At 45.7% G+C, this 13781-nt stretch overlaps 1 protein-coding gene across 1 annotated transcript; it reads left to right on the top strand.

The window, feature by feature from the left end:
- Positions 1-4984: 4984 nt before the first annotated feature.
- On the top strand, positions 4985-10234 carry LOC306912557 (somatostatin receptor type 5; the record flags this gene model as incomplete). Its single annotated transcript, XM_079488874.1, has 4 exons — positions 4985-5026; positions 6222-6392; positions 6819-7078; positions 9487-10234. Exons 2-4 carry the CDS (start codon positions 6246-6248, stop codon positions 10232-10234), a joined length of 1155 nt encoding a protein of 384 aa, XP_079345000.1. The 5' UTR covers positions 4985-5026; positions 6222-6245.
- Between the last annotated feature and the right edge of the window lie 3547 nt (positions 10235-13781).

Consider the following 13781-nt stretch of genomic DNA (forward strand, 5'->3'; position numbering starts at 1 on the left):
ACAAGTGACTAATCATTAATCTGTGCGTGCGTGCGTACGTGTGTGCGTGCGTGCGTGCGTGCGTGCGTGCGTGCGTGCGTGCGTGCGTGCGTGCGTGTGTGCGTGCGGACTGTACGGCCATAATCATGTCAGTGTTTGTTTGAGGTGGTGATTGAGGTCTAGAACTGCAGGCTGAACATCTTTTAGATAAACAGATCTAGATAGATGGACAACAAGGCCAGAGGGAGGATGGAATGAAGACAGGCAGGCAGACAACGCTGTGGCTTCATTTCCTGACATTCTTATTGATGTGGGCTGTAGATACGGAGCCAATTACTGTAAACTAGATAGACTGACTGCATGGCCAGGAGGATTACATGAATTATGAACACAGACAATCCTTGAACTGGCACCTCGACACATTATTTTTTCATACACACTGTGTGTGTGTGTGTGTGTGTGTGTGTGTGTGTGTGTGTGTGTGTGTGTGTGTGTGTGTGTGTGTGTGTGTGTGTGTGTGTGTGTGTGTGTGTGTGTGTGTGTGTGTGATCACAGAGGGAGAAATTGTGTGCGTGCGTGCGTGCGTGCGCGCGCGCACACATTCGTGTGGATGGTGAAGAGTGACTGCTGGGAGTTGAGAGGGTGAGCACACATATGGAGGGACGCAGGTGCGTGCCCTCTCTCTCTCTCTCTTCTCTCTCTCTGTGCAGCGGACGAGTGGACGGTGAATGTATGAATGGCTTGTTGTCCCAGTCGGAGCAGTCCAGTGTTTTCAGGGTACCGTGTGAGGTAAGTGTTAACGCTGCACACCTGACAAATTGCATCTCCCTCTCAGCAGGATTGGAGGAGCACTATATAGTCCTCTGTTTTTGAACACAGATGCTCTCTGACCATTTCGCTTTGAATTCGGTGCACCACACCAAAACAGTGTTCTTATTATACTTTGTCAGTCCAACAATGCATGCAGTGTGTGCCACAGCACAGCACAGCACACTAGTACAATGATTTGCATTTTGATGTTTTCCATTTAAACGGCAAAAGCCCAGCTATGTGGCGGCGTGGCGCCAAGTGTGAGTAGTGTAAAACAGGCAAGAAACGGAAATTTCTTACTTTTGGATCCAGCCAAAGCAAAAGAAAAAAATACCATTAATAATGGTATTTTTTTTTTGATTATGTTTAGATAAACACCAATTTCACACGTGATGATAAAATCTGATGTCCCTTTCCTGGGGCACAAGACAGATATTATGTTAAGATATGATAAGGAAATATCTGCAAATACACTGCAGATATTTGAGAAGGATCAAAGTGTCTACAATGCATGACCACCTACAGCATCATGTCAGTCAAATTGGAGCTCAATTTGAGTCAAATTAAATGAAACATGGAGTAGCCTTGTGCTGCCAATTACTGTCAATAAGTTACTACCTTTTCCTTAGTATTTCTTCATCTTTCATCATTTTCTCCACGTTTGATCAGGGCTGACCCAAGCCTTTTTGGGACCCTATAAAGCAGCATCTGTTACTTAATGAGATCAAAGGCTTTCAGGAAGAAACCAAAGAAATACACAGGGAAGACATATTTGAATAGTCTAACCGGTCTACTAGAGTAATGTTAACTCCATAGACACATACAAAACAGAAAAAGTGCAAAATTCACAGCACTCCGTCTTTAGTGTGTATTTTTTCATGCCTAAACACAGTGGCGTGCACAGATAGACACTAGGGGGTGCTAGAGCACCCCCTGCCCTTTTGGCAATGTGCCCTTTTGAAAAAAAAAGAAGATCTGCTATTTTTCAATAGCTAAAGCATAACATAATGCTAACACCAAAAGGGGTTCCCGCCCAAAATGGATTAAGGCAACCGGCCGGTTCCACGCGCTGCACAAGGTGCCCTTTTTTAACTTGAGCACCTGCCCCTCTAAATGTCTGTGCACGCCACTGCCTAAACAGATAATACAGTAACTTATGTTATAGTGTTCAATGTGCATCATAGTCACAATAATTAATTGAAGACAGCCCTTTACTAGTTTACAACTGAGTCCTCTATGTCTGTAACATTCCTTTTAAAAAGAAAATCACCTTTCCGATAGCCTTTCTACTGTGTCTACTTTTACAAAAAAAAGTGTTCTACCATCACTTAGCACATGGGTTCTTGAGGGTCTCAGGGGGTCCCCAGCTTTTGTACAACTTCGTCCATTTATATGTTGGCTATTCAAAAATAGCAGATGTAAAGCAGCCATTTGTTCCAATTATTTAAGTCCAAGAATGAAATTAGAGACTATTATTGTCGTTGCTGTCGGGCAGAAACCTCTTAATTCCATATTCTAACTTTTAGTTTTTTTCGTAAATGAATGCCCTACTTCAGGGGTGGGCAACTGGCGGCCCGGGGGCCACATGCGGCCCCCACCTTCACTTAATGCGGCCCTCATGTTAATATCAGAATACTGATATAGTATTGATTTCAGCTGTTACAATTCCAAACCCGCTTTAATTACTTCATGACTAGTACTAGTATTAAAATGTTATTGTCTTTTTGTGTCCAATGTAGTTAGCCTATGTCAACAGTTCATAAACTTAACATAACTATAACTAAATGCATTTGAAATTCAATAAAAAAGGTTACTTTTCAGGATTCCAATTAAAAAATAGCAAAACAAATATTCAGGTTTTCATTTCAAATATAGCAAAAATAGCCGATCTACAAGCTCAAAACGCGCCGCATTGCGACGCGTTTTGAGCTTGTAGATCGGCTATTTTTGCTATAACAGTAATATGCAATGAGGCCCTCTGGAGTCAGGGTGGAAAAATATAGGCCCTCTCCACCGTCAAAGTTGCCCACCCATGCCCTACTTGATCTACCTGTGCGACTACAGCGTCACACAAAAGCATCAAAAGTAGCAGATCGACACACTCGAAAGGCGACGAGAAGTGACGCGTTCTGAGCTTGTATAGATCTGCTACTGGCAGTGGCGTGCACAGATAGACACTAGGGGGTGCTAGAGCACCCCCTGCCCTTTTGGCAATGGGCCCTTTTGAAAATAAAAGAAAAAAACCCTTTTTTTTTTTTGATTTTTCAAAAATAGCAGACCTACAAGTTCATAGCGCGCCACTCGGTGGCGCGCTATGAGCTTGTAGATCTGCTATTTTTCAATAGCTAAAGCATAACATAATGCTAACACCAAAAGGGGTTCCCGCCCAAAATGGATTAAGGCAACCGGCCGGTTCCACGCGCTGCACAAGGTGCCCTTTTTTAACTTGAGCACCTGCCCCTCTAAATGTCTGTGCACGCCACTGGGGACATAATGGTTTCCCCCCGACAGCGACGATATCTGTATTTCAATACTTTTCAGGTAAATTAAATAAGTTGCTGTTGTGTTGAAAAGTCAGCTCTACTGTAGAAGAAGGAGAGGACACTGGAGCAGCACGGACATTTTAACCCATTTGGACCAGTTAGGACGATTCTACAAATCTTCTAAATGTTTTCTTGAAAAATCCATGTTTCTATGTCAGTCGTTCTTTCTATGTCCCCCCCCCCCCCCCAGAAGCAAAGATTTGAGTTAAAAATGTTCGCTCTGAAAGAATATATATTCAAAGATTTGCACTACATTTTCACGATTTTTCAAAAATAGCAGACCTACACGCTTGTAGCGCAGCACTCGGTGCTGCGCTATGAGCTTGTAGATCTGCTATTTTTCAATAGCTAAAGTATAACATAATGCTTAAAACACCAAAAGGGGTTCCGGCCCAAGATGGGTTAAGCCTTTTTATTAGGTGCTAGCTAGTATACAATGACTCTGATGAAGACAGCATAGGTTGAAACGTTAGTCGCTTTTGTATACTAGCACCTTGGCTTAAAATGTCCGTGCTCAGTGTCCTCCCCTCCTTCTGCATTAAGTGTCCTTGTTCCTGTGATGCACTGGACAAGCCGTACCAGGCTTGAGGCGCGTTGGTAGACTCCCTTTGTTCTACAGCTCTACTGTACTGTGCTGCACTCAAATGTGTGCTGCACTCAAAATGTACTGCCGTACATTTTGAGTGCCCATCACTTCTAAATAGCCAACGGCAATATGCTTGTTTTTTAGTAAAAAAAATTCTGCGGATTGCATTTACTAAAGGGACATATTTATTCAGCAGGACTTCTGCTAAATTCAAAGCACTGTCATGTTTGTTTTGAGAAGTAGTTGCTTGGGGGCTGCTATAGTTCGCTGCCTTAATATGCCTTGGAATCAAAATTCTTAATTCATTTGCTTCTACTTGATTAAGGGTGTAATTGACCTGAACGCAGAACATAACACTTTGAAGGCACACTCTGTCAGCTTTCAATATTATTCAATGACACACACACCGCAAGGCTCGATGGCTACTTACACACACACACCGCAAGGCTCGATGGCTACTTAGTGGTTATATTTCATTCGAACACAGTGCTACTAGAGCCAGCTGCTTTCGTGTGCTGGCTTAATTTATTTGAGACTGTAAATCCTGAAATCAGATTTGAATCAGATTTGAATTGAAACCAGCTCTGAAACGTGTCTCAAGTCGCATTTGTAAAAATCTGATTCCATGTGACTTGTGACTTGTGACTTGTGCGCATGCTCACACACTGGCCAAATGTCCAACAATATAAATGTTTGTGTGAACTCTAATAAGATGTATGGGCTGTATTATGCGTGTCTTAAGTACCAGGTCTTATTACTTAACTTAAGACATGGAGGCGTGATCAATGCCATTTGGCTATTCTGAGTGGCCAAACAGCATTGGCCACGCCTCCAGGTCTTAAGTTAAGGCATAAGACATGGTACTTAAGACACGCATAATACTGCCCCCTATGTTAAATGATTCAGGCATTAATTGTTCAGGCAGGAAAGGGATGCATGAGGCCTTCAACTCTAATTGCAACGCTGACAGTAGACGTCTCATCTCCATTCTCCTCTTTTGTTGCAGGTTGAGTGAGTCGGTTGGCCCGTACGCATCAACGTTGATTTGATTGCATAATCGGTGCAGGTTGATTGAAAGTCACCTACTTGTTTCCTCCTCCACTTCTGGGTGAGGCTTTTGTGTTTGAGTTCTGCTTAGATTTGTCATTGTTGTGTTGCTATAGCTAGCACAGCAGGCTGTCCTTCAAAAGCCTTTTTGTAAATGCTTCATTGATCTCTGTGCACTCCACTATAACTGTGGCTGCTCTAGAGAGAGAGATGATTTTGTTTATGAGGCATGTAATAATAGAGAAGGCCTGCACAGCGAAGTGTAACGTGTTATTTTTTCCCCTCAGATTGCATCAAAACAACATAATGAACTTCCAGTAGTAAAGGAGAACAAACTCTATAATTGTTAATTTAACTTTGGGATAGCGTCCGAGTTGAATCAACATGGTGTTTTATTGTGTGTGTAGTGAGTGTTCACTTGACACAACTACACAGAAACGGATCAATAGGACACAGCTAGACTGCAGTTGTGTATTCTTGTTTAGTAAGAGCATTAAGCGGTACAGGGATCAACACGAATTTACCCCCGGCCTTATAACTCCCACCTGGCTTGTCAGTCAAACTCTGGACACATGCAGTGACACCCGGTGAATTTCAAGTTACAGATGAAAAGGCAAACCAATAGGCTTAGTATGCATGTAGGCCGAAGACGGAGAAGCTGAGAAAAAATGAGGCCCGCCCCGCAGACACGTTTGTTCTCAGTTGTAGTCTTCTCTCATGCTATATTTATTAGTGCATGCCACGGTTTCTTTACCTGTGCGTGCGTGCGTGCGTGCGTGCGTGCGTGCGTGCGTGCGTGCGTGCGTGCGTGCTGCATGGCTTCAGACCTGTGTAGTTGTGTTGATGAGTTCAGTATGGTGTGTTGGTGTTGTGTTGTATTATTATGTTGGTGTTGTGTAGTCCTGTGTTGGTGGTGTGTAGTATTGCTTATATTGTGTACCTTATTAGTCATTGTCCACCACTGGAAATGAATGTGAACAAAATGACATGCACACATACTGTATAAAAGGAGACCGTCGCATGTTGTGAGTTGTGACACGTTCAAAGCAAAATGAATGTGCACCTCCTTCAGTGTATTTCACCTCTCTCCATGCATCAACAACACTTCAGATTGCCTTCTCTTCATGTCATTGCATTCTCCCCCTGAAGCCATCCCTGCTCTTTTGTCAACAATCTTTCACACATGCTAAGATATCCTTGTCTATAATGTTCAATTTGCACATCCTTTCTCAACACATGACAACACTTCACTCCAGTCCAGTATACTCCAGTGTCCGTCCATGCCTGCCATCGTCAACCTGCTCTTCAACACGGTGTCCACCAACACCACCATCTCCTTCGACGTGGTGCTGCCGCTGGTCAGCGTGCTGTCTCTGCTGTTGGGGGTCGGAGGTCACCTCCTCATGTGGCTGGTCCTGATGAGGAACGTGGTGGCAAAAATTAATGTTGTGGTATTGATTAATTCAATGTAGCCTACTATAGTAGATTAAACTTTTAACTTTTAATATGATTATCCCGTTCTTCCATGACAAACTCATTACAGACTGCCGACTCAATTGCAAACCTATTTCAAACATGCCGACTGTGTTTGAGTCAACTGTCAACTATAGAATAGAGTCCATGTAAGGAGTTAGCATCTCTTGTTACGTCTGTGTGCACACCCGACAGTATAAAGATGTGTGGGACTGGGACATGTGTAAGGGGCTCTGGAGGGAGACACTATAGTGAAGTCTCTCTCTGGTGTGATGACATCTACAATAAAATAATGAAGTTGATTCCTGACATAGCAGTCCTGCTTCTTCCCGATCAGTTTAATTACTTATAGTAACATCAAAACCTTCCCTAACAGGAACCCGCGGCGCCGCTCCAGGCCCAGCTCCGTCCTGCTGCTGAACCTGAGCCTGGCCGACCTGGGCGCCCTGCTCACCATGCCCTGCGTGATCCTGAGCGCCAGCTCGCAGGGCTGGGAGCTGGGCGGCGGGATCTGCGTCCTGCTCGGGTTCACGACGTCGCTCACGGCGGGCGTGGACATCTTCAGCCTGGCCGCGCTGTCGGCGCTGAGGTACCGCATCGTCATGCCGCCGGCGAGAGCGCCTGCTAGTCCGATGCAAGTGTACGTATATATAAGCCAACCAAGTGTACGTATATATATAAGCCAACCAAGTGTACGTATATATAAGCCAACCAAGTGTATGGTTTGACACAACATTTTTGTTGTATGAGGGGGAGGGGGGCAGTCGAAACACAGCCGAAAGCCGTACAACAAAAATGTTGTGTCAAACCATGTGACTTCCATTGGAAATGCCCTGGGGCGGCCATGACACTTAGCCTTTGTTTACATCCTTTGTATCTAGCATACAACATTGTATACAACATTGTATGCTAGATGGATAGGTGTGAGTGAGGCCCTAGGACCACCCGCTTCGAATGTTATCAACCATTACTACACGGCTTGGTTGAATGCTTGATTCTGATTGGTCGTTCGCCAAATTCAGCGGTCTGTTATTTCTGAATAATGACCGCTCCGCTCTATAACAGACCGATGCCTAATCAAACCCTCGGAGCACCTGCTGTGTTCCGCTGATTTAGTGCTGTTTCCAACATGACAGCCATGTAAACACACACAATGTCATTTACAGCTAAACATTGCTCTCAAAAATGTGGGTAACATTTTTTTTTATGCAAGCTACAAACAAGTGGCAGTTTCATTTTCAATAAAAATAGAAGATATGAGTAAAAATCTCAAAGCAAATATCAATAGTGTGTAATAAAGAGAATTCCTCAGTGTCTTGGGCAAACAAAACACAAAAAACATTCTCCCTTTATAAATTGAGAATTCCAATGTAATGGACCAGCATGTAATGCATGTAATGGCCTGCCCTAGGTACTTGGTTGCACGGCGTGTTGCTCATCACAAATAGCCAATTTACAAGCTCAAAGTGGCGTACTGCGATGCATTGCAAGCTCGTAAATCTGCTATTTTCGGGGAATCACAGAATCACACTTAGCCTACGACTTGACATAGTGACCGGCTGTTCAGCAGCCTGATGGCCTGGCTACGGAAACAGTTCATTCTACTGTACATTTGACACTCGCTGTGGTATGGCCACCTCACACTAAGTTTAAACGTAGCCTATAGTCATACCTTAAATGGCCATTTAATGCAACTGGCTCCATGTCTCTGCATTTCTACTGGAACCAGGATAGTAAGTAAGTAGCCTTGCCGAGCCATGAGGCCCATAGGGCAGGAGCCTATCTCCTGTTTCTGTAGCGTGAGGCAGCTTGATGTACAAGTACACCCCCTGGACATGCCGCTAGTATGTCGCAGGGACTTACCCCCAATCCAACCCTTGATGCTGAGTGTCAAGCAGGGAGGCACTGGGTCCCATTTTTACAGTCTTTGGTATGACCCGGCCGGGGATTGAACCCCGACCTCCCAGTCTCAGGGCGGACACTCTAACCACAAGGCCACTGAGTTGGTCACTGGTACCAAGGATAGTCTAAGAAGGATAAGACGCGAAGACCGTATGGGCGACGCCATGTTGCTTTGGAAGGAAAGAAACATGCGCAGTTGAGACCAAGGAAGCTGAACGCGGAAGTGTTGGCTGCATATAGCCCATTGCGCATGTTTCTTTCCTTCCAAAGCAACATGGCGTCGCCCATACGGTCTTCGCGTCTTATCCTTCTTAGACTATCCTTGACTGGTACCAGGATACTCCTGACAAAAGATGCATGGCCTTCAGAAACAAAACAGTCCATGTTTATGCCCAATTTGCATATAAATAAAGTTTCATGTCAACATTTTTAGGTCACAACAGCCGTAGCTCAGCTGACTGACACGCAGTGAGTGGATGGCAGCCAGCATAGTGGGAGTGTTTGTTCTATAGGGGACTTTTTCTTTTCCACAACCCTTTGTGGAGCAAATAATGACATTTAAGACAAAGATATTTTGAGTAGTGCAGTATTCAAGATGGCCATTTAAAACATTTATTCTGGCAATACTGCAGAAGAAACTTTATTCCAATCGAGTCCATGGCCAAATAATTCTGTTTTTTCAAAAGTATACATTTTAATTCATTTAATGCAGTACTATCACTTGTTTAATGAAAGATTTTGTCCAATCTGTCATCATCATCATAGGCATCCGTCCGTCAGTGTTGACGATGGGTTGCGCCTGAGTGGTCATGTTTTTTTGCAGCGGCGGCTGTGGCTGGACAGCCCTGCTCCGGAGTGACAGTCTTTAGCGCAGTTGGCGCAGACAAAACGAGAGGGGACTGGCACAGTATATAACTCATATATACTGTAATTGGGGGTGGTAATTGGGGTGGCTGCTCTTCTATTGAGACATTTCGATCGTGCCAAAGGTCACGTATGGACACCGTATTTGACACACAACATTTTGACCTGATGGTCAAAGAGGAAAGTTATACTGAAAATTCATACGATATCAATCACAATATTATGACGGAAGGGCAACCATTAAGATCTGAAACGCAAATTCTCTCTCTTTCTGTCGTTCAGCGCAGTGACGGTGTCTGTCATCTGGCTGGTGTCTGTGACCATGGCTTTACCTAAGGTCACCTACATCCACTTTGACGGCGGTTGCACCTGGTCCGTGGACCGCGGCCAGTGGCTGGGCTTCCTGGTCCCCGCCTTCCTGGTGTACTACGTGGCCCCTCTGCTCTGCATCGCCGTCCACTGCGGCCTCATCGTCAGCCACCTGCGCCGCTGCAGAGGCACGCTGGCGGCCACCGACCGCCGCAACAAGAAGGCCACCGCTCTGCTGATCGGCTCCACGCTGGTGTTCGCGGTCAGCTGGCTGCCTTATTACGCGCTCGAGTTCGTCAATGTCATGTCGCCCGATGTTAGCTCGGTGGCCTCTCCCATCAGCGGCAGACCGGCAGCGAGTGTCGTCTTTAGTCCAACGCCGTCTCCGGCGCTGTCTGCGTCGTCACCCACCTGCCCTGCGACGACGGGGGGCGAGGAGACGGAGGTGTCGCTGCTGTGGGAGGTGGCGTCCCTGTCGGCCATCTTGCTGGTGTGCCTGGCGCCGTGCTGGAACCCGCCCCTCTACTTCCTCCTGTCGCGGCCGGCCGTGCGCCAGCTGCGTGCTTTATTCCTGCTGCCGTCGTCCATCAACTGCACGAAGCACCGGTGCGGGAGCAAACCGCGCCGTTGGCGTATAGCGCCCGCACCGCCCGCACCACTCCCTCCCCCCACGCCCCACGCCCCCACGCCTATTACCACCACATGCCCTTATAACTACTGAGCACTCATTAACTCACCACTCCCTCCCCCCACGCCTATTACCACCACATGCCCTTATAACTACTGAGCACTCATTAACTCACCACTCCCTCCCCCACGCCTATTACCACCACATGCCCTTATAACTACTGAGCACTCATTAACTCACCACTCCCTCCCCCCACGCCTATTACCACCACATGCCCTTATAACCATAGATATTAAGAAATAGATGCCTCATTTGCCGTTGCAGTTCATTGGAGCGACGTGTATCCCAATGAAGGCGGAAGTGCAGTGCTGAAGGCTTTTTTTTTTTTTTAACAAATCTTTATAACAGTCATGACCGTATACATTAATACAAAACAAGACAAACAAACAAACACAAACAACAAAGTTATTAACAATACAACATCAGAGCCAGGGGGATTAGATTACTAACAGAAAACATTAAAGAGTGAACACAAAGCAACAGTTCTCCGCAGCTTTATTATTTAGAAGTGCTGAAGGCATTTGCTGAAGGCGACTGCGTCGCTCCCCAAGTGACGTCACTCATGTGACTCCTCCATGTCTCTCGCTGTCACTCAAGTGACTACTGGCCAATCACAGCGCGTCTTTTCCGGGACTTATGTTACGCACGCGGAAGCTTGACAAGCTTCCGCTTTGCTTCCGCTATTCTTCGCAAGGAATGTCGGGAAAATAGTGCCTTCAATTTTGACACACGCCTCAGAGCCGGAAGGGGCGTCTATGTATATATGTCTATGCTTATAACTACTGAGCACTCATTAACTCACCACTCCCTCCCCCACGCCTATTACCACCACATGCCCTTATAACTACTGAGCACTCATTAACTCACCACTCCCTCCCCCCACGCCTATTACCACCACATGCCCTTATAACTACTGGGCACTCATTAACTCACCACTCCCTCCCCCCACGCCCCCACGCCTATTACCACCACATGCCCTTATAACTACTGAGCACTCATTAACTCACCACTCCCTCCCCCACGCCTATTACCACCACATGCCCTTATAACTACTGAGCTTACTTATTAACTCACCACTCCCTCAACCATAGGTTGACTCAGTGAAATTAACGGCCCCCGGGCCGGCCAAAGAGGCAAAGCGCGCCATCGAGGGGCCGGCGTGGCGGCATCATTTCTATTAATTTTTCCAACCAGGGCTCATGAGGCGCTTTCCCCGGCCTCATGAGCTTGTAGATCTGCTATTTTTGAAAAATCGTGAAAACGTGTGGAAATCTTTTAATATACATTATTTCACAGCGAACATTTTTAACTCATATCTTTGCTTCTGGAGGGTCCCCTGGAACAACATATTTTCAGATCCGCTGACCTCCTGGCCTTTGAGAACTACTGATATACAAACAGGTTTTTTAGAAAACTGTCGTGATTTAGAAGACATTTTGTAGAATCTGGTCTCAGGTCTCAATGGGTTAATATACTGTATGTATGTGTAGTATAATATGTATAGTAATTTGTAGTCAAAATAGTCACAAACAGCAGGATTTTTCGCGGCGCCCCCCCCCCCCTCTGTCCCAAAAATTGAGGAGACACTGTGGAGGCACTGGGGGGACAGTGGGGACACTGTGGAGGCACTGGGGGTCCATTGGGGAGGCACTGTGGGGACACTGGGGAGGCTCTGTGGAGGCACTGGCGGGACACTGGCACTGGGGAGACACTGGGGAGGCACTGGGGGGGCACTGGGGAGGCACTGGGGGGGCACTGGGGGGACACGGTGCAGACAGAGTTGGGACAGAGTAAAAAAAATGTTAAAAAAAAAAAAACATTTTTTTTTTTTTTTGGCGCCCCTCCCCCATGGCGCTCGAAGCCGTTGCTTCGTCGGCCTGTAGGAAGAACCGGGCCTGCATGCATCGACAGATATGATTCACACAATATTGCACAATATATATCGCCTAAACACATAGCAGAACAGATTGTGTTTGCTCAGACACATCAGATAATTCAGACCACACACACAACCTCCCTGCTCTGAGAACTAGAATCTAGGGGAGGCGTGTGAGCAAGGCTCTCATAGGTCAACTCTCTAGGGGAGGCGTGTGTGCAAGGCTCTCATAGGTCAACTCTCTAGGGGGGGCGTGTGTGCAAGGCTCTCATAGCTCATAAAAGAGGATGCATCATGTGCAATAAAACTGCATGCCAGGCTTTTTGTGTTTCTGATCGTCGAGTCAGAGTCTCTAAGCAACTCGACAATCTCAACGCTGGCAGGTTGAATGAGGCGGTTTTTGTGTAAACAAAGTGCGTGCCTGGAATGACAATGACATTTTTAACACCTTAACAAAATCTCTGGGTCGCTTCCTGAGCACGCCTGGCTGGCAGTATCATTCAGTGTGATGTATAACAACTTACAGGAAGACATATCTTGCTGAAATATTGCTCATACAGTAAATGATAATAATGGTGTCACTTCTCTGCATGAGTAAACATTTAGATTCCTGTTTCTACAGTGTCGGCAAAGTGTCACTTAATACAACATGGCTCTGTAAGGAGGCTATATAGTCTATAAGAGGCTCTGTAAATGTCTGTCTGCTTGTCCGGAGCTAATCTCACAAACTGCTGGATTGATCAGCGCCACATTTATTAGTAGACCGACTTACTGTAGTACCGCCACACATTTTCTAACGTCAATATGATGTCATAGTTATGCCAAAATATACCACGAAGTGTCTTATCGTCATTACGGAATGATGGCTATCTGTCTGCAGTACAATCTAGCTTTATAGTTCAAACATAATGCCTTTCCTACAAACTGAATCATGGAAAGTGCAGAAAAACAGGGCTCAGTTTCAGATAAGATTCACACAGGCAGACGCAAAGACACATGACTGATCACAGCCTGGAGCAGCTGCATGCATCATGCATCAATGTCATGTCGCTGCATGGTTTCCATTGACAATGAATGGTATACTGCATCTTTGCATCTGCCCAGACTGCATCTTTGCATCTGCCCAGACTGCATCTTTGCGTCTGCCCAGACTGCATCTTTGCGTCTGCCCATGTGAACGCAACATAAGTTCCGCGGAACCCAAGAGCTCAAAACTGAACAATTTTAAAAAAGAAAAGCAAAAAGAGAAGATCTACAAGCTCACAATATGTGCTGCATCACGATACATAGTGAGCTTGTAGATCTGCTACTGTATCCTGTATGAGTTTGTTTTTATGACATATGACCTCATCCCCTTCGAGGGGAAATGTTCTGAACGGTTTCAGCTTATCATGGAAGGTTCTCCTACCCTTCGTAGAAATGTTCCTTCTCCTGAGATCTGAAGCCTTAAAGGATAATTCCATACTAAAAGGCTTTCTTACTTTTCTTTGTAGTTGTTAAGTCCCCACCAAAGAGGTCCAGGTGTTATTTTGTGCAAAAGCTCCTTATTGGCTATTTCCCCTACCATAAGCCCTAAATGAATTGCATTGAATTGAATGGGAATTGAATGGAGCTATGGGGTGTTGTGCTAATTTGCTTATTTCCATCGCTTTGTATATACTGTATCCTCTTTTCATAATGTAAATAATATCCCAAGCGGCACAC

This window comes from Electrona antarctica (assembly GCF_951216825.1).
Source record: "Electrona antarctica genome assembly, chromosome: 1".
Classification (NCBI taxonomy): Eukaryota; Metazoa; Chordata; class Actinopteri; order Myctophiformes; family Myctophidae; genus Electrona; species Electrona antarctica.